Source organism: Pogona vitticeps, chromosome 4 (assembly GCF_051106095.1).
Source record: "Pogona vitticeps strain Pit_001003342236 chromosome 4, PviZW2.1, whole genome shotgun sequence".
NCBI lineage: Eukaryota > Metazoa > Chordata > Lepidosauria > Squamata > Agamidae > Pogona > Pogona vitticeps.
The window spans coordinates 74274475-74299163 of NC_135786.1; the positions used below are offsets into that span (position 1 = coordinate 74274475).

General features: G+C 41.9%; 1 protein-coding gene across 13 annotated transcripts in view; it reads left to right on the forward strand.

Annotated features, from left to right (window-relative positions):
- NFIA (nuclear factor I A) overlaps positions 1-24689 on the forward strand; it is a 558292-nt gene that overhangs the window by 408674 nt on the left and 124929 nt on the right. For all 13 annotated transcript variants that reach the window (XM_020789879.3, XM_020789880.3, XM_020789883.3 and 10 more), the window contains one exon: positions 18361-18478. In XM_020789879.3, the coding sequence (XP_020645538.1) occupies positions 18361-18478 (118 nt within the window). The remainder of the gene's footprint in view (positions 1-18360; positions 18479-24689) is intronic.

Sequence of the window (24689 nt, forward strand, 5' to 3'; positions counted from 1 at the left end):
TCACCCTGTTATGTACTGAATCGTGGTGTTTGTTTTTTGTTTTGATGTGTCAGAAAATAGCAGCTCCAGTTTGAATGACCTAAACCTTATAGCTGGCATGTGATACTGGCCAAAGACTGTCTGTCTGTCTGTCTGTCTGTCTGTCTGTCTGTCTGTCTGTCTGTCTGTTTTTTAGACCACCTGACCTAGTGAAACACTATTGGGGTGGTTTACATATCTAAACAGAACATACAACTAAAATAATAAAAGAATGAATCATAATGAATACACTCTAGGCCAGCCGCCTAGAGTGGTTGTAAGACCAGATAGGCAGGATATTAAATAAATAAATAAATAAATAAATAAATAAATAAATAAATAAATAAATAAATAAATAAACAAACAAACAAACAAACAAACAAACAAACAAACAAACAAACAAACAAACAAACAAACCACAAACTAAACAAAAACAAAACAAAAATGAAGAAGTCATACATTGGCATTCTAATCCCTTGAACAAAGAGCAAGAGACCTCAGTTCAACCTCATGTCCTCAGGATAAGCAGACTGACTTCCAGTAGAAATACACTTCTGTTCCTGTGACTTTGTATTTCTTTCACCATATCAGGCAAGCTGTGGTAAGATTGGCTTAGAAGGTACAGAGCAAATTGTGTGGCATATACAGCTCTCCTCAGCAACTCTGCTGCCTAAAGTAGCTGCCTAATGATAAGACCAGTCTTTATGGAGAATCATGATTGACAAATATATATACAGTATATATCATAAATTTATAATCATTTCGAGAGGCCCCTGTTTCAGCTTCAAACAAGGATGATCCTCATTTGACACTGGCCCAGGCTATAGCTTCTATTGCTAGTCTGTTGCCTAGTACAAGTCTATCCTCGGCTGATGTGCAATCAAGCCTGGCCTTGGCCCATTCAAGCCCTTGTTCATCAGGGTGAGCAATACATGTTGACCCTTTGGAATTGGAGTAGTCCCATCATTCCCCCCACAAGCACCGGGAGAAAAGATGACATATCTCTCAGATCCAATGTGCTCTTTCACACAGAGACGTATATTATTACCCTGAAGCACTTCAATACCATACCAGAAGTGACTATAGAGACAGGCACCGCCATTATGATCCCTATTATGCAGAAGCATTTGCTGAACAAGCTTATTATGATGAGCCCAGGAGAGTTTGGTATGCCTCCCCATCACGGTATTCACCATCCGTGTCACCATCACCACCACGACGTTGACACCAATCAGTTTCTACTTACTCAGTATCGACCCATCAGTCTTTGATGCTGACAAAATCTGCACTCAAAAGGCCTCTCCAGTTACCAGAGGTTCAGGTTCCACCGAAATGCACAAAACAGTCAAAATATCGTACCTCCCTCCCCGATGCTACAACTTGCAGGGGCCCTCTTCCCCCACCCTCTAATGCGAATCTACAGTCGGTACCAGATAGGCGGGGTACAAATACAATTAAATAAATAAATAAATAAATAAATAAATAAATAAATAAATAAATAAATAAATAAATACAGTCAAAATATAATGAGACCTTGATTAAAGTGAATGGATACAAGCAAGCTTACATGTAATCAAATCCACATTTATTGAATGAATAATAAAAGAACATCTTGTTAAGTCTTTCTTCCTTTTTCCAGCAAAATTCTTTTTTCTTGCCAGTTCTGTGTTTTCCTTCCTTTCGTATGTACATGGTAGGATAGGCTAATTTGACTCATTTGTACTCTAGTGAGAGTTCAGCTACACTCGATTGAGCGCCCACTTTTCTGTCTTTCTGTATCTCTGAAGGCTGTTCTTCAACACTACATTTTGAATAAGTTGATTTTTGTCCCTGTCTTTCTTCACTGTCTTTCTTTCACATAGTATGCATGGTTTTGACCTTGGTTTCTAGTGACAGTTTTTGCTAACCCCCAGCTCTGCCTTTTAAAAATTTCAAATAGTGAAGGGACATCTTTTGGAAAACACGTACACAACATGTAGAGCTTTTGCTCCAGTATAGCTTTCCTTCCTCAGCTTGTCTACCCCCAATGAATGGGTTTGGAAGTTGAAAAGTAGCTTTCTCATCTGCATCTTGTGGAGCGGACTCAGCAACATTTGTTTACCTGATAGGTTAAAGAGTGTGTATGTTTCTCCATTGTATGTGTTGTACTTACTCTCACACCTTTGCTTCACCGTTTTCAACTCCAAACCAGAACTTCAAAATATTTTGGCACAGAAGGAGTACAGCCACATCCCACCTGTTCTTCCATCTGTCCTCCCCCAACAACCGTAGTATAGATCATGTGCTCCTCTTCTGGAATTCTCTGCCATTGTGTAACTACATGAGGGAAGTTTCTGTTGGAATTTGTGTGCAGTGTATATACACTTCTGTTTTAAAAAGCCAGTAAATTCAGTTCTTCAATGATAAACACCCTCTGATTTATGAATATGGGATATTTTGCTTTGGCATCCATGATTCAAAACACTAGGAAATGGTCCGATATTGCTGCACAATATCATGGCCGCATTGCCAGCAGGAAAAGGGATGCCAGCTTTTACATAGCAAAGGGCAATTTAATGTTGACAATACCAATAGCAGCGGCCAAATTGTTCTACAGGAGACCTTCTTGTGCTCACTACCATTCACAAAGTGACACCAATCAAGGGAAAATCCCAGACATTGACTCCTTTTTTTCAGCCGTAAAACATCTAAAGACAAAGCAATTGTCAGGACTGTTTTTTGGCAAGTGTGACTGGAAGTGAGCACAGGATGATATCTGCCCATCTTGACTGCTGCCTTTGGTACTGTCAACATTCAGACTGCCATCTACTAGTTTGGCATCCTTTTTCTGGCTGGCAACACAGGCACAATGTTGTGCAGCAATATCAGGGCATTTCCTAGGGCTTGGAATAATGGATACAGAAGCAGAAGATCAGAAACTGGAGGGTTTTATTAAGAATTTCATAGTCAAGGTTTGCAGCTATAATTGTACACACAATTTTGTTCAACTGCCATTGACTTCAGCTGGGCTTCAGCAACCTAACTAGGTTCTGAACTCTTCATCTAAATGTAGAATCAACCAGTTGATCTTATACAAGTGAAGTTTACCAAATGAGGAATGACTGACCAGCTGATAGATACATATTCAGGGTTTGTAGTTTTTAAGTTGCACTGCTGTTTCATGTACAAGCCCATGAGCTTTTTGCTGTGCTAATCAATATTGTAAGGGAGTTGGTTAAAAATCAGTAGCATAAAAAATAACACCAAGGAAGCTGACTTCTTATTTAGTGGCAAAGTACAGCTGTCCAAAACCTATAATTTGAGTTTGGATATGAAAAGACAGAAGGGGGAGGGGAGAGCAGAATTACAATACAAAATAGACTGTGGGTTTAGAATGAACCTTTGCAGTGACCTTGCCTTTTGTATGCCATTACACAATTCAATGCAGCCCACTCAAACCTTGCTCTCAATCAATATCCTATTAAAGCAGCACAAAAAAGGTCTCCATAAACTTAGTGGTTAGCTATGTTTATAAATGGAGTTCAGCATAATTAGATGGTCAGTAACTTGCTGTACTAGTAATGTTAAAATGAACACCGCACATTTCATATCTGTGATATTCTGAAAAGCTTTTTAAAAAACAAAACAATTGGTTACAAAACAAAAGCCTAGGTGCTGATTTCAGCCACATTTTACCTATCTTCCCCCACTTTCCTACCTATTGCTTAGTTGATGAAGAGACTTGCTATTTAAAAGGCACATTTGTTCCCTGGGTTTACCCCTGTTTAACCCTAGATACAACATCATGTTGCTGTTGTAATGATCAAAATATCTGCTTTATCTGTTTCTGAAGTCAATGCTGGCTACAGATAACATTTCTAGATTTTTTTAAAAAATATTATTATAGTGACAGTTTAGCAGAATACCTAATTAAGGCATAAACATGTAAATTTGAAGAAGGGTGAAAGACTTACAGACTTACCATAATAAAATCAGATAAATGCAACGAAAGGAGGGGAGGGGGCTAAAGTATATGTTAGAGCTCTGCCTTTATTTGTTTTAAATGAGTCATTCAAGCCGTTGACATATCTTTGAAGTGAAATTAAATGTTTATGAACTTTCCAATTAGCCAAAAGTTTTTTTTTCAAACTTCATGACTTGATGCCTTGTAGGAATATTGGGCTGACAGCTGATGTTGGAAATGATTCAACAAAAGGGGACAGGCAACAACTGAAATGTGGGTCATCATTTAGACAAGGGTTGGGAATCTCTGGCCTTCCTGATATGGATGAACTACTTTTCCCATTATCCCTGGCTTTGTTAGTAAGAATTGTAGTGAATTGAAGTCCAGTCTTCAGTTTGGGAGATCTACAGGTTCTCCAAATCCAAGTTGGGGTAGTGTAAGCAGGGTGTATGAATATTGTTTTTAAGTAATATGGGCTCGGTTGTGTATGTGTATCATGGAAACCAAACTACGGCCCTCCAGATGTTGTTGGACTGGTACTCCCATTAGCCCTAGCCACCTGTCATGAATCCTGACTGGAGCTGCAGTGTAGTAGCATCTGCAGGGCTGCACTTTGCCCACCTTTGAGTATGTGACAGAAAAAGTGAATCAGTAAGTGTAGATCATAATCATCATGTGCCGTTGGAGACCCTTTACAGGGTTTTCCTAATCAGAAAATACTCAGAAGTGGTTACCATTTTCCTGCTCTAGGGATGCCCTGGGACTGCGCAGCTTGCCCAAGGCCACACAGGCTGGCTCTACCCACAGGAGGAAGAGTGGAGAATCGAACTCCCAACCTCTGGCTCCCCAGCCAGATATCTAAACCACTGAGCTACCCAGCCAGCTAAGCATAGATAAACAAGATATTATTCTCTGCCCCCCCCACCCCTTTCTCAATTACACACACCCTCTGAATGTGGATAAGTTTTGACTTGCAATATAAATTCCATCAGGAACAATTACTTACATACCAACCTGTTCATGGTCTTAAGATCGTCCACAGGGCCACTTCTCCATATGCCTCTGCTGCTTTGTGCTACGGAGCAACAAGGAAGAGTGCATTCTCTGCAGCATCAAGTTGGGCAGGGCTGTGATACTGGGTGTGGTCCTCAGTGGGCTTAGGAAGTACCAATGCAATTCCTTGCCTTCAGGATTAAATGTTTGATTGTAATATACACTTATTCTTCCTACATTACTTCATTTTTTAAAAAAGTTAACAAAATTGCAAGGGCAGAAGAGGGAACAAAACTGGCCATAAAAAGAATCGCTGGTGCTGAAAAGTTGCAATCCCATGCCAACTTACCTGAAAGGAATTGATACTGCGTATAGAATGATGAACTTCCAAATATACTTGCATAATCAGGCTGTATTAAATATTTTTCCACCCTTTCCTCAAATGCTCCTATTTAATAAATACTAGCAAATATATCTGACTTTGCCTGAATTAGAAAACCTTTAATTTTTTTCCCTCTTACTCCTCCAATACGATTTTAATGGGGTTCTACACTGGTCTTTTTTATCCTTCCACCCTGATATTCATTCAACCAAATATTTTGTATCAGTTAGGCAGAAAAGGGCAGGGTTAGCATTTGGCAATTAGGTTTGTCAAAATTTTACGGTTAAAAGAATGCTGTATTCTAACAAGAATCCTGTTGGCTGTGCCCATCAGCAAAATTGCAATCAGTGTAAATTTCAGCAGCCAGTTGCCAAAAGTAACAAAGGCATTTGCTATTTTGTATCAGTCGCATGATTCAGTGTGCAATAGCAAATACACTAACGTGTCAATTTGCAGTAGTTTACCGTTGTAATTTATTCCGATGGAGTTACAGCATAGATGGTAAACCAGCATCCATATCAAGGACAGTAGAAACCCTCCCAGAGCCGGGCAAAGTCTCAAGTTAATGGGCCTGAACTGTGGGGACCCTTAGTGAAGATAACTGAGGATCCCACTGAGGGAGAGGGTGCCCAAGGCCTGATGTATGCCCCTCAACCTGCTTCTTCCAAGGCTGCAGGGATTCTGCAAGGCTGCAGGGCAACTGTAAACAAAACGCTCATATGTTTAAACCCTGAAGTTCTGTAGCGCCAGAGGCTGACCACGCCCACAGATGGATGACCAGTTGAATCTGTACAGATGTATTCATTTTTGGCTCTTGCTTCTCTTGGAGATGAGAAAAACAAAGAAAAAAGTCTTTCAAAAATTTTGAGAACAACGGTGGTTGGAAAGTGAAATTGTAAATGTTTCTACATAGGAAATACGGTGTTAACTTTTCAGGCTAGGACTTTCATAGATCTTCTGCAAGAATGAAAATTTATCAAGCCAAAGCTTTTTAAGCACAAATATGTTTGTCCAACAAGTTGCTGAAACTGTAGCGTAGATGCGGCAGAGTGTACCTTTATGATTGATTTCCGTTCAAGTCAAACTGACTGCAGCGTGGTCATTTTTCTAACCCATAACTTCTCACACTGCAGCAGTTTGCTATCTGCAGGGTGTCTGAATTATAGCGGTCAATGTCTGTGTTACCTTTTGCACAAATTACTTACACTGGTTTCTTTTTCCATGCAAATTCATCAGTTTTACAGCCCCTTGTCTCTGCTGTCAGGAAACTCTAGCAGACAGCACAAATTGATAAAATGAGTTAATTTTACAGTGTTTTTTTTTTTTTTAAGTTTCATTCAGCCATTGCACAGGAAGCATACGGTAGTCAAAGGAAGACGGCAAATGAGTTTAGAGTGTTCTTGTAAATTATTTCCCAAGTTAATTCCTTCTAAAGATCATTACAGACTGGCTCCCATTTTAATATCAATGTGCTCCATCCTGTGCTTTTAAAAATGCATTGCTATCAATTCGCTAGTTGTCCTTAAACCACTGCTCAGATATTACTGCACTATATATTACATAGACAGCTGTATAGAGAGAGATGCTTGAGGATTTTGTTTGTTGTATTTGTTACATACAGCACTGATGTTACCTGTCTATCATGGGTTTGGAGGGAAAGTTCCATCCTATGGGGAGTGGAAGGCGGGACATCAAGAGGAGGGGCTGTACTGTATATAAATGTGATGCCTGTGTGGTGAGAGGGAGATGCTGAGAGACACTGGGTTGTGACGAAGCAGCAGCTGGGAAGAAGAAGCTGTTGTGGGAGTCTGTGTGTCAGACAGGGTACTACTGTGTGTCAGAGTACCAACCTGATAGGTTCAGGTGTCTGTTGGTTAGCCAGAACTGATAGGTTCAGGGTCTGTGCTTCAAGTTAAGGGTTCTGTGTGAACCAAACTGTATGCTTGTATGAGTGAGAATAAGCCACGTTACTTTATCTTATTCACCTGATTGTTTATTTTTCCCTGTGTGTATTTAAATAAACCTTATTCTTTTTATTGTTTAAAAATCCATCCCTGGTCTGTGTGACTTCTTACAGGGAATGGTTGGTGGCAGCTTAGTGTAACTGTGTGACATATCCCAGTAGGTCTGGGATTGTTACATTGATTGGTGTCCAGCGTGTGGGATACGACTGGTCCAGTTGTCCAGCGGTCCAGCAAAGCCTTGGCAAGTGTGCCCAGAGCAAGGGGGGTCTAGTCAGGGACAGTCTGAGGCGCGTAGGTAATCTTCTAGGTGTACCTCACGGGGAGGTGCGCTAGTAGAAGAACGTGCCAACTGGGGAGACTTAGATTAAGGTGCTCTGAGGCAGCCTAGTTTTGGCGGGAAAAAGCTGAGGCAAAACTGTGTAGTAACAGTGAGCTAGCTTGCCAGCTGAGAGGCCCAGCAGAGGGGGGTAGGCTCTGACTCGATACTGTTGCAAGTTAGTGCTGAAGAACAGCAGCAATCTCTAGGGAGAGCTGGTTCTGAGGCAAGAAGGAAAAAAGTGGTCGTTTTATTTTGAGGCTTGACTTTTTAAAGCAGCCTGTTCTGAGGGGGGATTATGCCCTTGACTCGAAGCCAGATGGCAGAAATGAGTGAAGTGAAAGACCCCCAGATTGACCAAGGTCCTGAGGATGAATTTGGCTCAGTGCAAGGTGACAGCACAGGAGAGCAGGACCCAGAACTCAGAAAAATACTCATAGCCCAACAGCATGAACTGAGGGTGAGGGAAATGGAGGAAAGATTAGAGAGAGAGAGAATGGAAAAGGAAGAAAGATTAGAGAGACAGAGAATTGAATTGGAATTGCAGAGAGAGAAAATGGCGTTTGAATTAAGAAAACTGGAACTGATGAACCAGAACAATAATAATAATAGGGATTCTGAGGGAGGCCAATTGTCTAAGGCTGACCTGAAGAAATTCCCTGTGTACCACAAGGGAGATTGTCCTGAGGTGTTCTTTTCCCTAGTGGAAAGAGCGTTTGTGGACTTCTCAGTGAGGGAAACTGAGAAGATGACCATCATGCGATCTTTAATCAGTGGTAGCCTGGCTGAGGTCTATGCCGAGATGCCTGAGGAACTGATGAAAGATTTTGCAGAGTTTAAAAAACTGGTGTTTGCCAGACATGGGATAAATGCGGAGCAGCTGAGACAAAGATTCAGGTCCCTCACCAAAAAGCCAGAACAGACTTTTACCCAAGTGGGGGCCCAATTGGTGAGGCTGCTTGAGAAATGGCTATCGCAGGAGGGAACAGAGACCTATGAGCAGCTTAAAGACTTGATAGCACTGGAACAGTTCTATTCAGTCCTGCATGGGGAATTGAAATTCCAGGTGAGGGAAAGGAAACCGAGGTCTGTGGCAGCAGCCGCAGAGATCGCAGATTTTATTTCCCAAATAAGAAAGCCCTTGGGTGAGGGGAAATCTGTAGGTAAACCCAAAGAAACCTACAGCAAGTACTCTCAGGGACCAGGGAAAAGCCAGCAAGGGGGAGGGGCCCATGGTGAAGGGAAGCCCTCAGACATGAAACTAAGACCTCAGATTTTGGAGGGAAAACCAAAACAAGATGAGAGAGAATCAAAATACACCAGAAAATGCTATTTCTGTCAGGGAAAGGGTCATCTAATCTCAGAGTGTGAGAAATTAAAGCAGCTAAAAGGAATGGTGCCTCAGAATTCTAGTGGAACCAAGCCAAAAGCTGTGTTCTGTGTCCAGAAAGAGCAAGGCTCAGTGTCACTGAGGGAGCCGGTTGCCATGACTACTCAGTCTGGAACAGCTACCTCTGCTGATCAGGCTGAGGAAAATGGTCCTCTTGTGGAGGTAAAGCGCTGCTTGCTGGTGAAAACAGATTCTCAGTTGTTTGAGACAGCAGGGGTGGACGTAGGAATACTTGACCGCCAGTATAGGGGGCTGCGGGACACTTGTTCCCAGGTAACCCTGTGCCATCCAGATATTATTCCTAGGGAGTTTATAATCCCAAATGAGAGCATGAAGGTGGCAGGGATTGAGGGGCAGGTAATCTCTCTGCCAGTAGCAGAGGTACCTGTCAACTTTCAAGGCTGGAGGGGAGATTGGCGGCTAGCGATTTCATCGACTCTGCCAGCAGCCGTGCTCGTGGGAAATGACCTGGCTGAACATGTGAAACGGGTGCTAGTGATTACACGCTCACAAGCCACCACAGGGACAGTTCAGGGGGGTAATGATGAGCCAGAGACGGAGGCAGAGGGGAGTTCAGAAGCTGTGGTGGAAACCTTAACCACAGACAGCAGATTTGGACAGGAGCAAAAGGCAGACGCCACTCTCCAAAAGTGTTTTGAACAGGTGACTGACGCCCAGCTAACACCTGAAACCCCAGTGAGATTTCTGGAGAAAAAGGGGATTTTATATAGAGAAACCCTGAGGAATATCTCAAAAGGGGGAGATGGGATCAGAAGTCAGCTGGTGGTACCTGAAAAGTATCGCCCCATGATCTTACAAAGGGGTCACTCTGACATGTTTGCTGCACACTTAGGGGTGAACAAAACACAGCAGAGAATCACACAGAATTTCTACTGGCCTGACATAGGGAAGCAGATCAGGGAGTTCTGTAAACAATGTGATGTGTGTCAAAGGCAGGGGAATAACCGCGACAGACCAAAGCAAAGTTGTGCCCTTTGCCTGTGATTGACACTCCGTTCAAATGCATAGGGGTGGATATTGTGGGACCTTTGCCCAAGGCCACAAAGAGGGGGAACAGGTTCATTCTAACAATTGTGGACCATGCCACAAGGTATCCTGAAGCCATACCCTTGACTAACATTGAAACTAACACAGTGGCCGATGCTTTGGTGGGGTATATGTCCAGGATGGGATTTGCCTCAGAGATAATCACAGATTTGGGCGCATCGTTCACATCAAAGCTCATGAAACGCTTATGGCAAATCTGTGGAATTAAGCACAAGGAAACCACTGCTTATCATCCGGAAAGTAATGGGTTAACTGAGAAGTTCAATGGGACTCTAATGCGCATGATTAGGGCTTACTTGGCAGAGAATCCAAACAATTGGGACAAGAAGCTGCAATCCCTTTTGTTTGCTTATCGATCAGTGCCACAAGCCAGTACTGGGTTCAGTCCATTTGAACTTTTATTTGGGAGAAGGGTGAAAGGGCCCCTTGATTTGATCAAACAAAATTGGGAGCAGATCACCCAGGATGACCCACAAGACGTTGTGACATACATAGACACCTTGATGAATGACCTAAAGAAAAATCTAGAGCTGGCAGCAGAAAACCTGCAAGCTCAGAAGATCAGACAGAAAACATGGTATGACCACAAAGCTAGAGAGAGGCACTTTGACCCAGGGGAGGAAGTGCTTTGGCTTAGGCCCTGCAGAGAGAATAAACTGCAGCTCAAATGGGCAGGACCATATAGGGTCATTTCCAAGATGTCAGACCTGAACTACCTAATAGAGCAGGAGGAGAACCAAGCAAGGAGGGTGGTTCATGTGAATGCCCTAAAACCCTACTACAGAGGGGAACAGAGGGTTTTATTCGCGATAAAAGCAGCTGAGAGTGAGGAAGCTGAATTACCCTTCTGGGAGGGTAGAGGGGAAGTAAAATACAACCCAGAGGAGGTAAAGATCAGTCCTGCACTCACCCAAGACCAGCAGCAAGAACTAAAAATGCTGCTTAGTAAATATCAACAGGTGTTTTCCAACAAGCCGGGGATAGTGAAGGGAGTGATGCATCGGATCCACACAGGGGATGCACCCCCGCAGGCAGTATCCCCATACCGAGTAACGGGACCCTATAGGGACAAGGTGCGGAAGGAGTTGGACGAAATGCTGAGGGAGAACATAATCGTCCCCTCTTCTAGTCCTTGGTCCTCTCCGATAGTCCTTGTGGACAAGCCTGATGGGAGCATTAGGTTTTGTGTCGATTACAGGAAATTAAACCGTGTAACCACTCCTGATGCCTACCCAATGCCCAGGCTAGACAACCTGATTGAAACCATAGGGGGTTGTCGGTTCATCTCATCATTGGACCTGGTAAAGGGATATTGGCAATTAAGAATTGATCCCAGGGATCAAGAAAAGACTGCCTTTTGCAGCCCTTTTGGTCTCTATGAGTTTCGAGTCCTGAGCTTTGGTCTCAGAAATGCACCAGCCACATTCCAAAGGCTGATGGACCAGACCTTGGCAGGGCTCAGTGACTTTACAGTGGCCTACATTGACGACATAGGGATCTTCAGTAATACCTGGGAAGATCACCTGATACACCTGGAGTTAGTGCTGCAGAGGTTAAGTGCAGCAGGGCTAACAGTAAAGGCCAGCAAGTGTCAGCTGGGTAGCCCAGAAATAAAATACTTGGGTCACATGGTAGGGGGAGGAATGATAAAACCCCTGGAGGCCAAAATAGAAGCTGTTCGTGATTGGCCTAGACCCAATACCAAGAAAAAGGTCAAATCATTTCTTGGGTTGGTGGGCTACTACAGAAAGTTCATCCCGAGGTTTAGCGAGATTGCGGCTCCGCTGACCGATCTGACGAGGAAGAAGGCTGATGACCGCATCCCGTGGACCAGCGACTGTGAGGCGGCGTTCCAGAGGTTGAAGGAGGCGTTAATCAACTATCCTGTCCTGCGTGCTCCAGACTTCGACCGGGAGTTCATCATCTACACCGATGCGTCTAACAGCGGGGTAGGAGCAGTTCTGTGCCAGGAGGATGAGAATGGTGACCAGCATCCAGTGTCCTACCTGAGTAGGAAACTTCAAAAAGGTGAGAGACATTTGGCAACCGTGGAGAAGGAGTGTTTGGCCATAGTCTACGCGATCCAGGAGGCCAAGCCTTACATCTGGGGAAGACATTTTGTTCTGTGTACTGACCATTCACCATTGCAATGGTTAAAGACAATGAAAACCCACAATAGCAAACTTATGAGGTGGGCTTTAAACCTACAGGACTATGACTTTGAAGTGAAGGTGGTCAGAGGGTCAGTGAACTGTGTTGCTGACGCCTTATCAAGAAGACCTGAAGAATGAAGACGGCGAAAGAACATGGACTATGTGTATATAATGATGACAAAAAGTAAAATGTACCTGGTTTTGAATTTGGTTTGTATGAATAAAGGTAAATTGATGTAATGTATATGGTAAATGTTTAAATGCCTAATTGCTATGGTTAACTTAGAATGTAAGTATAAGTAAGTATAATATGGTATGTATAAATGTTGTTGTGTGTTTTATCAAGGTTGTTTTTTGGTGAAAAGCACGTTAGCTTTCCCCCTACAAAACAACTTATAAAGAGGGGAGGTGTTACATACAGCACTGATGTTACCTGTCTATCATGGGTTTGGAGGGAAAGTTCCATCCTATGGGGAGTGGAAGGCGGGACATCAAGAGGAGGGGCTGTACTGTATATAAATGTGATGCCTGTGTGGTGAGAGGGAGATGCTGAGAGACACTGGGTTGTGACGAAGCAGCAGCTGGGAAGAAGAAGCTGTTGTGGGAGTCTGTGTGTCAGACAGGGTACTACTGTGTGTCAGAGTACCAACCTGATAGGTTCAGGTGTCTGTTGGTTAGCCAGAACTGATAGGTTCAGGGTCTGTGCTTCAAGTTAAGGGTTCTGTGTGAACCAAACTGTATGCTTGTATGAGTGAGAATAAGCCACGTTACTTTATCTTATTCACCTGATTGTTTATTTTTCCCTGTGTGTATTTAAATAAACCTTATTCTTTTTATTGTTTAAAAATCCATCCCTGGTCTGTGTGACTTCTTACAGGGAATGGTTGGTGGCAGCTTAGTGTAACTGTGTGACATATCCCAGTAGGTCTGGGATTGTTACAGTATTATCCATTATTCTTGTACTTCAGCCGCAGTTTCTTAACCACTTAGTATATAGTGGCTTCTCAGCTGAGGGTTGCATTTTAGGAGTCTCCCCTTAAGCAGTTCAGTGGTACATCATGCGGTATACTTTGTGTGCGGATAGTTTCACTTTCAGTGGATTACTTCATTATTGAAGAGGATCACTAATAATCAGCAACAGGAAAGACCAGTGCCTGAAATGCGGTTCTTATTGCCAGTGTGCCTGTAGCCTGAGCTTCTGTTGGTAATCTTAGAGATATCTTCGAGGTGAGGTCCCTGAAGACGGAAGATGAACAAAAAGAAGGAAAGAGAAGATCCAGGCAGCTACCAATTACCTTGACATCAATATGTCAAGAGGATCCAGAACAGGTCATTAAACAGTCAGTCTATGAGTACTTAGAAAATGACACTATTATTTCTAAGACTCAACATGCCAGACTAATCTTACTTAGTAAGAGTCACAAGCTTGGTAAATCAAGGGCATGTACACGCTACATGCTGTGTATTGTGTCTTGATTTCAGCAAATGTTTTGACAAAGTCTCTTGTTATGTTTATTTAGTTGGATGATGCTACAGTTAGGTGTATGTGAAACTGGTTAACAGGCCACACCCAAAGGCTCACCAGTGACTTCTCATCTCTTGGATGGGGACATACTGCCCTTGTCCAGTTTCTGGTATAGGTAAGTTCACTAAGGTGACCAAAACAGTCTCCATTCCATAACCAGGACTGAAGCCAGATTGAAATGGATCTAGATAACCCATCTAATCCAGGAGCTGAGAAGCCACAACCCACTCCATCACCTTGCCCAAGAATGGGATATCAGAGATTGGCTGATAATTACCCAGTAATGTGGGGTCGAAGGTGTTTTTTTCCCCAATAACTGTTACTACTGTACTTCCTTTAGGCATGCTGGGATGCTACCCTGCTGCAAAGAGTCCACATCATCAGGCTGCAATAAGTGAAACTTATCGATCAACACAGCACAAGTAGGACCTTTATTAACTACAGCACCCAAGTCAGAGCAGATCCAAGTGATTTTGCCTGCAAAGTACTGCGCAATTTTTTCAAAGCAAGCTACAGTATGGTCTCAACACTACCTTCCTGTGGGCCATGATGTGAGGCCCTTGACCACTTGGGAGAGCTCTGCTGGGTGACTCTGTGCAGACGCAGTGTTGGCAGTGAAGAATGAATTCCTCACTGCCGCAGAATAGGCCTTCCAATGGACTCTAGTCCATGTTCAGTCGAATTCACTCCAGGTTTTCTGCCATGGTCGTTCCAGTCTCCATCCCATTCAATTCACTACCAGCAGCTCCCCAGTAAACCAGGGGACTAGTTTACCTTTACTTTCATCCTAGGCAGCCTGCCCCCAAGGCTATCCAAGCTATTTAAATTGGGGGACAGCTTAGGGGCAATCAAACCCCTTTCCTCCTTGGAGGTGTTTCTAATACATCAGAAGATAGATCAGGATACAAAATAGCCTAACAGGTTAGAGAACTGCGCTAAAACAAACAAAATGAGTTAACAGCATGGGGAAATGTGACGAATTTAGGGAGGAAAAAAAAAAATCAGATTTACAGATACAGGATGGACGTACAGCTTAAAAGTAGTCCATGCAAAAAGGATCTAGGGGTCCTAATGGTTCAGAAGCTGAACATGAGCCAACAGTGTGATGCAGCAAGAAAGAAAGAAAGAAAGAAAGAAAGAAAGAAAGAAAGAAAGAAAGAAAGAAAGAAAGAAAGAAAGAAAGAAAGAAAGAAAGAAAGAAAGAAAGAAAGAAAGAAAGAAAGAAAGAAAGAAAGAAAGAAAGAAAGAAAGAAAGAAAGAAAAAGTGCTATACTAGGATGTCAAAATCAAGGGAAGTAATAGTACCACTCTGTTCTGTTTGGTCAAACATCACCTAGAGTAATGTATCCAGTTCTGCCACCACAGTTTAAGAGGGATATTGAGAAACTGGAACATGTCTAAAGGAGGGTAACAAATATGGAGAGAGATTTGGAAACCAAGCCATAAAGCCATATGAAACAAGACTGAGGGAATTTGGAATGTTTAACCCAGATGAGAGAAGGCTAAGAGGTGATATGACAGCCATCTTTCAGTATTTAAATAGCTGCCATATGGAAGATGGAGTAGGCTTTTTTTTTTTTTTTTGGCAGCTCAAGAGGATAGGGTCAAAAGTAATGAGTACAAGTTAAAATGAAGGAGATTTTGACTAAATATTAGGAAGAACTGGATGGCTCAGTGGTTTAGGTAGCGGGCTCCCTAGCCAGATTCCCCACTGTGCCTCCTTGACTCAGTGATCCATAGGGTCCTTTCCAGCTCTGCAGTTCTAAGATTATTGTTATTTCCAAACAGAAAGAGCCATTCAGAAATGGAATTGACTGCCTCAGAGGGTGATGTAGTCTCTTTCACTGGAGATTTCTAAGCAAAGGTAGGATGGATACCCAGAGTGGTATAGTGGTGACTATCTAGGACTCTAGTAAACATGGTTGGAATACTCGCTCAGCCATGGAAATTCACTAGGGGAGCAAAACTCACTAGGGGAGCAAAACTGGTAAAACCACTCTTTAAACATCTCACTTACCTTGAAAACCATATGAGGGTCTGACTTGATGGCGCATAACAACAAGGATGGCTAAATGTCAGGGATGCTTGAAGGTGTGGATTTTCTGCATTGACAAAGGGAGGGACTCGATTTTTCATGGGTTCCCTTCCAGCTCTACAGTTCAGTGATTCTATGAACACATTCCTGAACTGACTGCTTCTGAGATCACTACAAGTTTGTTTTTAAATCCACAGATCAGGGTTAAATCCAGATACTCATATTAAAAGTGGATCCAACACATCAATCAATTAAAGTGAATGAAGGCTGGATGCCATTAATCACTCAGTAGGTCTAGTCCAACTACCTTTAGCTTTTATCTAGAGTCCATCAAAAAGACATTTTTAACAACATGTGCGATGAGGCCTTTGTTTCTCCTGCAACAGCTGTACATTTATTGGATAAAAATATTTGTCTGGAAAAATCTTTAGTGACTTCTGATGTGCGTGATGTGAAGATACTGAGAAATTGGTGAAACATGGGTTGGAGACTTTTCTGGAAAATTCAGGCTTTTCTTAGTACCTGGGAACATCCTGCTGACAGAAAGCTGGGGACAGACTTTACCCTCAGAGGAATGGAAGTACTACCTGTTGTTTATCTTTTGAGTGAAGACTTTAGGGCCAGGTTGGCTTGTTCCCTGTGCTAATTGGAAAATGACTTCAGTTCTGTGTAAAGGGGGGGGGGGAGAAACTGCTCTTGTCTTTGTGAACATTCAAAGGAATCCAAAGCCTGATTGACAAATTGTCTTGAAAGGTCCAGAAGTGCAAGAAGAATTCAGTAGTTACTTTAGTTATCTCTTAGGAGACAATACACTCAGTTGTTGTCCTGTTATGCCGTGCTGAGAGGGTTGCACTGTGCATACTCTAAAACAGTGGTGCCCAACTTTGGATCCCCAGATGTTCTTGGACTACAACTCCCAGAAATCCTGGCCAAAATAGCTAGTAATGAATACTTCTGGGAGTTTTAGTCCAAGAACATCTTGGCCCCAAGGTTGGAAACCATTGTTCTAAGACTGCTGATGCTACTCTAGAGTGTAATTAAAGGGTAGCTTAGCTAGTTTTCATATTTTCTGTTGTGTGTGCTCCTCCCTTAGACTCTTATTGTTTGTAGCAGAGACCCTTGGTGCCTTTTTGAAACCTTTTGAAACTTTTGCCTTTTTTGTCCATTGTCTTTAATAAAATTTAAAAACCTCTCCATCCAGTTGTCTGGATTTGTTGCTAAGAGGGTTTATAGTACTTAAAACCAGTTCTTGCATGGACCACTTATTGGGAGCTTGTGTTTTTGAGGGTGTGGTGGGATTTCTACCTTGCAGGGCTGGTGGGAGACTTTTAAGTATAAAACCTTGTGAATTTTTTAAAACTCCCTGAAAGCACTGCTTAATTAGGTCAGACTAAAGTGTTGGGAGGTATCAGGACTGGGCAGGTTCCGTAGCCATTGCCACATTTTAGTCTTCTGGGGTCACCTTCCCTGGGATAAATAGGGTGGTGCCATTTTGTGGTTAGAGTGGGAATCCTTGAACCCAGTGGCCTATCATACCTGATACCCTATATAAATCTTCTGTGAATAATACAGTGGGGTCTTGACTTAAGAACGGCTTGAGTTAAGAACATTTTGACTTAAGAACCGCTCTCATAGGAAAATATTGACTTGACTTACATACTTAGATTTGAGTTAAGAACTGGAAAAAAAACCACATGGGAGGCAGGGAAAGTGCAAAATGTGAACTTTCAGTTAACTGTTGGCCAGTGAAAAGGGTGCCTGTCTGCTTCCTCACTCCTCCCAGCGTTTAGAGAGTGGATTGGGAGACAGTCTTCGGACTGCCTGGTACTGCCTGGACTGTATTTTCCCTGCCTTCCCTGAACCTTTCTTGACCTAAGAAAAAAAGAAACAAAATATCCCCCTCTAGTGGTCGAAGGCAGAATAGCAGCTTCCCATTAGTTTCTATGGACGGAAAAGAGCAGATACGGATCAAATGGTTTTCAATGCATTCCTATGGGAAATGCAGATTTGACTTGAGAACTTTTTGACTTGAGAACCGCCTTCCAATACGGATTAAGTTCTCAAGTCAAGACCCCACTGTATATATATTCACAGAAGATTTGTGACCTTCTGTCTTTTATACCACAGAACAGTTTGAAAAACCTGTGTGAAAAACCAGTTAATTAAATATGGTTACAGCACTGAACAAAAATATGGTAAAGAAAGGCCTAGTTAGGTGCAGCAAACTGTGTGAACTGGTTGAGAGAAGATGGTTACATTTTCCAGTAAAGCTCATCACAGGACAACAATCAGAGAAGAAAACAATAATCCTGTGGTTTCTTAAAAAGAAGAATTGAAATATATTGGTACAAACTAAGACTTCGCCACCAGGAAAAGTCCTTCAAAGAAGACCTTAATCATAAAGTTGCATAATTATCTTTTAATCTTGCTGATTACAGCACCAATTAACTTATACCTTTCTATCTGCGTGCTGGGTAAAGTCATTAAGGTGAAACTGAATATTTGAAATGTAATTATTCCTTTTCCACATGACTTACTGACTTCCTCTTCTTCTTGTCCCCCCACCCCCCCAGCACCGATAGCTGCAGGAACAGGCCCTAATTTCTCACTCTCAGATTTGGAAAGTTCTTCATACTACAGCATGAGTCCAGGAGCTATGAGGAGATCTTTACCAAGCACGTCCTCTACCAGGTAATTCAATCTGTATGCATGATGTTGGGTTACAGCTCAAGCCGCCTCTGGCTATGTGGACATTGCAAAATGGGTAATGTTGTCATTTAGTGTTCATGTTGCCTGACACTGTCTGCTTGAGACACTTGAAGGTTTTGAAGAATGAAGTGGAACATCCACTTTAAGCTGTCCCAAAGCTCTTCATTTTATACTCTAGAGTCATGCAAAGCCACAGGAGAATTTTCTTCTCTGGCTGAAGGGTGAATAAGGAGCCAATTTCATACAGACTCCTGGACTGTTTTAAAAAAAGGGACTCAAATTGAGGACTATAAATTCATGAATTAAAAACTTTTTAAGGACTTGAAGAGGGACCACATTCCAACATGGAGAACTGGCAGTGAATTAACATATGAATGCATGAAGAGTTCATCCTGGCATTGCTGAAGTTACCAGAATTACACAGGAAACTGTTTCACACAAACGGTTGGTCGCAAGGAACCGCCTCCTCTCTGGTGTTTTTAGGAGCAATCACTCTGCCATTCAGAGCAATTGAATTTAAAAGTCCTCCTGCAGTACTGCTCAGTTTGTGAACCACTTTATAGGTAGCCAGTTAGAAGCACATAAATGAATATCAGCCAGCTATTCAGTTGGGATGACTCACAATCAATGCGTTTATTGAAAAATATATTGGGCTATATTAAAGCTAAAATAAAAGGCAGCAATTAGAGTGCCTTAATAGAATGATATACTTAAAGTATGTGAAAATGGCATCCCTTTTGGCTAGGAAGCTGTGAAAAAACATTATGTGGTGCGCCATTCCTCTACCAGGCCTTCCTAAGGGCTGTCTGTAAGTAGTATCATGGTAAAGTCATATTTAGTTCTTTAGCCGTGATGTAGTGGTAAATTTGGAAGTGCAGATGTTCATCATGGCAATCCCCATAGGCACCTTGCCCCATAAGGAGAATCCAGAAATGCAGGCAGCTGGATAGGTATATATCAACTATCTTTTTGAAAAGTTAAGGGCTCTTAATGCCCATTCAAATTAAAACCACACCCAGATATATTGCATTACAACAAAGATAGCTTGAAACAATCCATTTCGATCCCAGCTATTATGAGGAGAGAAGCTAAGCTAAGCTCAGAGATATCAGAGAAGCAAATGATGGGGTACACTTTCTGCTATGCAGAAAGTCCTGAGGTTTTGGGCCTGTGAGCCCTGGCTTTGCTGAACCACTATTCTCTGGAAGTTACAGTACCATGATGACATTGCAACTAAAGAGTCCTTGCAAAATATGCTTGTTGAAGATCAGATGACCACCAGGGGAGGTGCCATACTTCACTAGGAGAGCACACTTTTTATTTGTAGAATAACAGCAGGCATTTTCAGTATATCTTTCAATATATAGGCCCTAGAATATACTTTGGGCTGTATCCTTCCCACACCACAGATATTTAGTGGGACACTTGGATAAACCCTTTAAATCAAGCAGAAAATGTTTGTTATAAAGTAGTACTTGTGGTTTACTAGGGAATATTAGTCACAAAGCATGACTTAAAATGAGCATTTTCTGCATAAATTAGAAAGGAATTTGCAGTGATGTTTGACAGAACAGGTGGTGTGGCTGTATTCCAAAATTTTGTGGCACAGGTTTTTTTTGGGGGGGAGGGACTGTATCTATGGGTCACATGTTGCTCACCCCAATATAGAGGATCTCAGATTAAATTCCTTGGTTCTCCAGTTGAAACAGTTAGGTAGTAAGCAGTGCTTCAAATTGACAGTCAGACAGAGAGGCTGAACGGGGACGTGGTGGCACTGCGGGCTAAACCGCAGAAGCCTGTGCTGCAGGGTCAGAAGACCAAGCAGTCGTAAGATCAAATCCATGCGACGGAGTGAGCGCCCGTCGCTTGTCCCAGCTCCTGCCAACCTAGCAGTTGGAAAGCATGCAAATGCAAGTAGATAAATAGGGACCACCTCAGTGGGAAGGTAACAGCGTTCCGTGTCTAAGTCGCACTGGCCATGTGACCACGGAAGATTGTCTTCGGACAAACGCTGGCTCTACGGCTTGGAAACGGGGATGAGCACCGCCCCCTAGAGTCGAACACGACTGGACAAAAATTGTCAAGGGGAACCTTTACCTTTACAGAGAGGCTGAAATGGGAGCAAAGTGACACCCCCTTTGTCTCCTTAAATTAAAGAGTGTGTAGCTCTTTAGCCCAGTTCATAAGAGGAAACTGTAGTTTCTGCTTTCTGATTGAGGCTGCTCAAGCATCAGATCCATGTGCCTTCTTCTTTGTATTCTCTTCTTTCTCAAGTGCAAGGAGGAGGTTTGAGACATTTACTACCCCTGTTAAATAAAGAATAGTTCTCTATGATGTCCAAATTCAAGAAAGTGTGGCTGGCTTAAACAAGAGAACCTTTGCCCCTCCAGATATTCTGGCCTACATTTTTCATCCGCCCCACCCAGCATGACCTGTACTCAGAGATTGTGTTATAATACAAAACAATCAGAGGGGCAAAGGCCTTCTACCTCTGCCTTAAATGCTAGTGAGTCTAGAACAGGATGAAGCCATTGTTTGGAGTCAGGTGTAGATAATCCCACCCCAGCCAAGCAGACAATAAAAGCGGCAGAATCCTAGTACAGACTTTTATGTACTCTTTGAACCCAATGTCCTTCTAACAGGTAGAAGACAACATTGACTTACTTGGACCATTATTCTGTAAAGAGAAACTTTTTCTCTGTGCAAAAGCCTGCCTCAAGTTGCAAGGAAGGGAACAGAGAACAGCAGGCTCCAGATAAATCAGTATATACCATCTGTAAGGGCATTAGCTGAGACACTAATGTAAGTTTGAGGAACTGCCCTTTAGAAATCGAATGATACATATAGCTTTAGGAATTTAGTGATTTAACCCAGCAAATTTTTGATTCTAGGTAACTGTGGATGCGATTCTTGATTTTGTTGTTCGGCTGCTAATTTGAAGGCAGGGAAATTTTTTTATTTTGCACCTGGCATCAATGAAATTGGGATTTATAAGCAAGCTCAAGGTGTGTTGCCATCTGAAGTGCTATTAATGATTCAGATTGATTCCCCCCCCCCTTCAGTTGAGGTAGATCAGTTATTCCACTGACATGACAAGAAATACCAAGTTCTTATTACTTTTGATTGTAAAGGCTCCTTCAGAGCATATTTCCCACAGAGTTATCCCTCACTGTGATGGAAAAAGTGCCTAGCATTAGCAAACCATTAATGGATAATGCCACACATCATATATACTATATATTATATATAGATGTATTCACACAGGTCATCACATTCTGATTGACTAGTAACAACTTCTTACGGGAACACTGAGCAAATGTTTATACAATACTGACAGTTATTCCTACATGAATGTAGCATATAAGAAAATATAACATCTGGAGTAGCCTTAGTTCTTCAGGGAGCTGGGAAGTTGCTTTTTAAAACTAATTTGTTGTGTATCTCATTAAATGTCCTGTACAGTATGTTATCACCATTAACTTTGGGTTCTATAGTTACTAATGTGACTTGTTATGTTACAGTTTGGGAAGAAAGGCATAAAGATTTTTTTAAATGACTTAACAGTTTGGAGGAAATGCCATCAAGTGGCCAAGAAATCATTTTCTGACCCAAAGCAAGCACGTCATGTATTCATTACTTGCTAATGTGGGAAAAAATGACCTTGTGAAAAATTATATTATTTACAAATTGGGTTTGTTACACCCAAAGGTAACAAATAACATGAAATTCTGTTACTTTCAATTTATTATTTCAAAAGTATGGCTCTGCAAAGCCAACTGCAGAACTCTGAGGTACTTAAAAATTTTCAGTTAACACGAAGATTTCATTCATTCTCTTCATATATGCAACAGGATGGCATGCATTTGGCCATTCATTTATGATGATTGAGAGAACATAATAAAAATGACAGTCAACATTCTGATATTTGACAAATGATCATTAGATGTGATAGCCATGTGGATATTCATTTGTAGTATATGATTCCATAAAGTATATGACTTCTCTGTGAGTACACTAAATACTGTGTAGACAATTGTCATTCATTAGTCTCAGTCTACGTTTCTTTCCATTTCAGGATTGGTAGACTCGATAGATTATTAATTATACCTAAATGTAAAGTTCAGCTGTTGACTCTTGTATGCTGCTACAAATACCTGATGCAAATAAGAAGCTAATTATAAACAGCATCAGTAGTTAATAACTGTGCAACATGTTTGTGTTATCCTCACATTGGTATGCCTTCTTGTTAGACCAAAAAAAGCAAACAAATAAAAAAGGCCCATAAATTGCAGGCCTATATCTTACTCCCAAAGGACTTTACTTGGAAGTGTGTTCCTATTGGTTCCAATAAAAAATTATTTTTAACTGTGCTTTGGGATTGTAGTCTGCCTGAATTAGAAAGTCGGTGATTGTTTTTCAGGGAAAAATAGCTGTTGCTGACCTTTAGAATGCCTTAAAAATCAAGTCAGAGTTTTGGCATAACTCCGGATGCCAAGAAATAGTCACTGTAATTTTTAAAAAATAAGTATCTAGTCCTCATAAGTTCAAGTGTGTGTGTGTGTGTGTTTATGGGCAGTGACATAAAAAAAGCTAAAAATGTATATTTTTAGCACATTTATCGTTATAGTGGCAGTGTCTTATTAGTGTAATATATTTAATTGAAGACTTTAAAGACTTCTATCAGTAATAAGTGTAAGAAGACAAAAAGACTGAGAGGAGACACAGTGAAAGGTGGTTAAAAATTGTCCCATCCCCAAACACAGGTGGTCTCTCTGTATTAGCCTTTTCTGATACCCCAGAAAACTTTACTTCAAGAGTCAATGAAGAAAATCCTCACTATAGCAAAATTTCAAGAAGAGAGACAGTGTGAGTTATCTCTGTGGATAGACTTAAACGTGATTGGAATGATGGCAGCTAATTATTATTATTTTAAACTGTGCAATAGATCCTTGATACAGAAAGCAGTCTTCTCTGGCTTCGTTCAATAGGACATTTAGCCAGGTAGTCTACCCTTGGGACGTTTGCTTCTTTTGTATACAGAAAAGTGCAACGGACTCCATAAAGCTGACAATAGATGCAATATTTGCTGACCCTGTCTTGGAAAGTGAATTCAATAGGGCATTCTCCCCCCCTCCCCAGTGCAGTCAGTTCTTCTTACTATAGCTGAAGAAGCGGAGGGCTCCTGGCTCTGCGCAATTCCCCACATTGCCCTGCCAGAGTCTGAGTCGATTGACCTTCAGAGCTGAGCATGAGGGTTATCTTTCCTTTCAGGCTTTGCCTGAATGTTACATGAGGGAGGAATGTATGTGGCAGAATGATGAGTAACGTTTCACCTCTGAATTGCTCAGGTTAAAATGCTTTGGGTTTCATGAATTTTGGGCTTGGAGCTTTTTCTTTTCTTTTAAATCTTCAAGGGATAGTTCTCCTTGGCTGGCTGCACTAGTTAGGAATAATCTGGCAGCCCTTCTATGACTCCCAAGGCAACAACAGGCGTTATGTCAGATTTGTTCTTTTAGTTTTTGCTTATAGTCTCAGCTTTGCTTATCCAGACCTTTTCTGTGATGGCTTGTTAATCTGAATGAACTGTGTGACCTTACTCATAGCATTCACAACATTACTGTGCACTGTGTAAAATACATTCCTACTTTAAAATGCATTAGAAAACCTTGTCTGCAACAGCTAACTTATTGTCCTGTTTTGATAGCAAACCCACATTGTCCTTTCTGTTCCCTCCTGGCTCATAAAACAAACCAGAAGGAAGCATGGCCCAGGTAGGGCAGGGGGAGTGGTGAATGTCTCCCAGATTCCACCATTCCTAAAGCAGGACGCTGTTAAAAAGCTGTCCTTGAATCCTACCTTACCAGATACAGTAATTATCAGCCAATCTCCAGTGTTCCCTTCCTGGGCAAGGGAGTGGAACATGTGGTGGCTTCCCATTTTCTAGGATTCCGGAATGAACTAGATTATCTAGATCTATTTCAGTCAATTTTCAAGCCTGGTTATGAGATGGAGATGACTTTGCTCATGATCTATGTCAAGAAGTGAACAGGGGGAATGCCTGCTTTTGGTTCTACCAGACTTCTTGATGTCTTTCAGCACCATCAACAATGGGCTGTCTCTTTGCAGTAGAATGTGAAAGCACAGTTTTGCAGAGTCTCCATGTCTTTTCTAGAGAAGCCAACTCAGAACATGG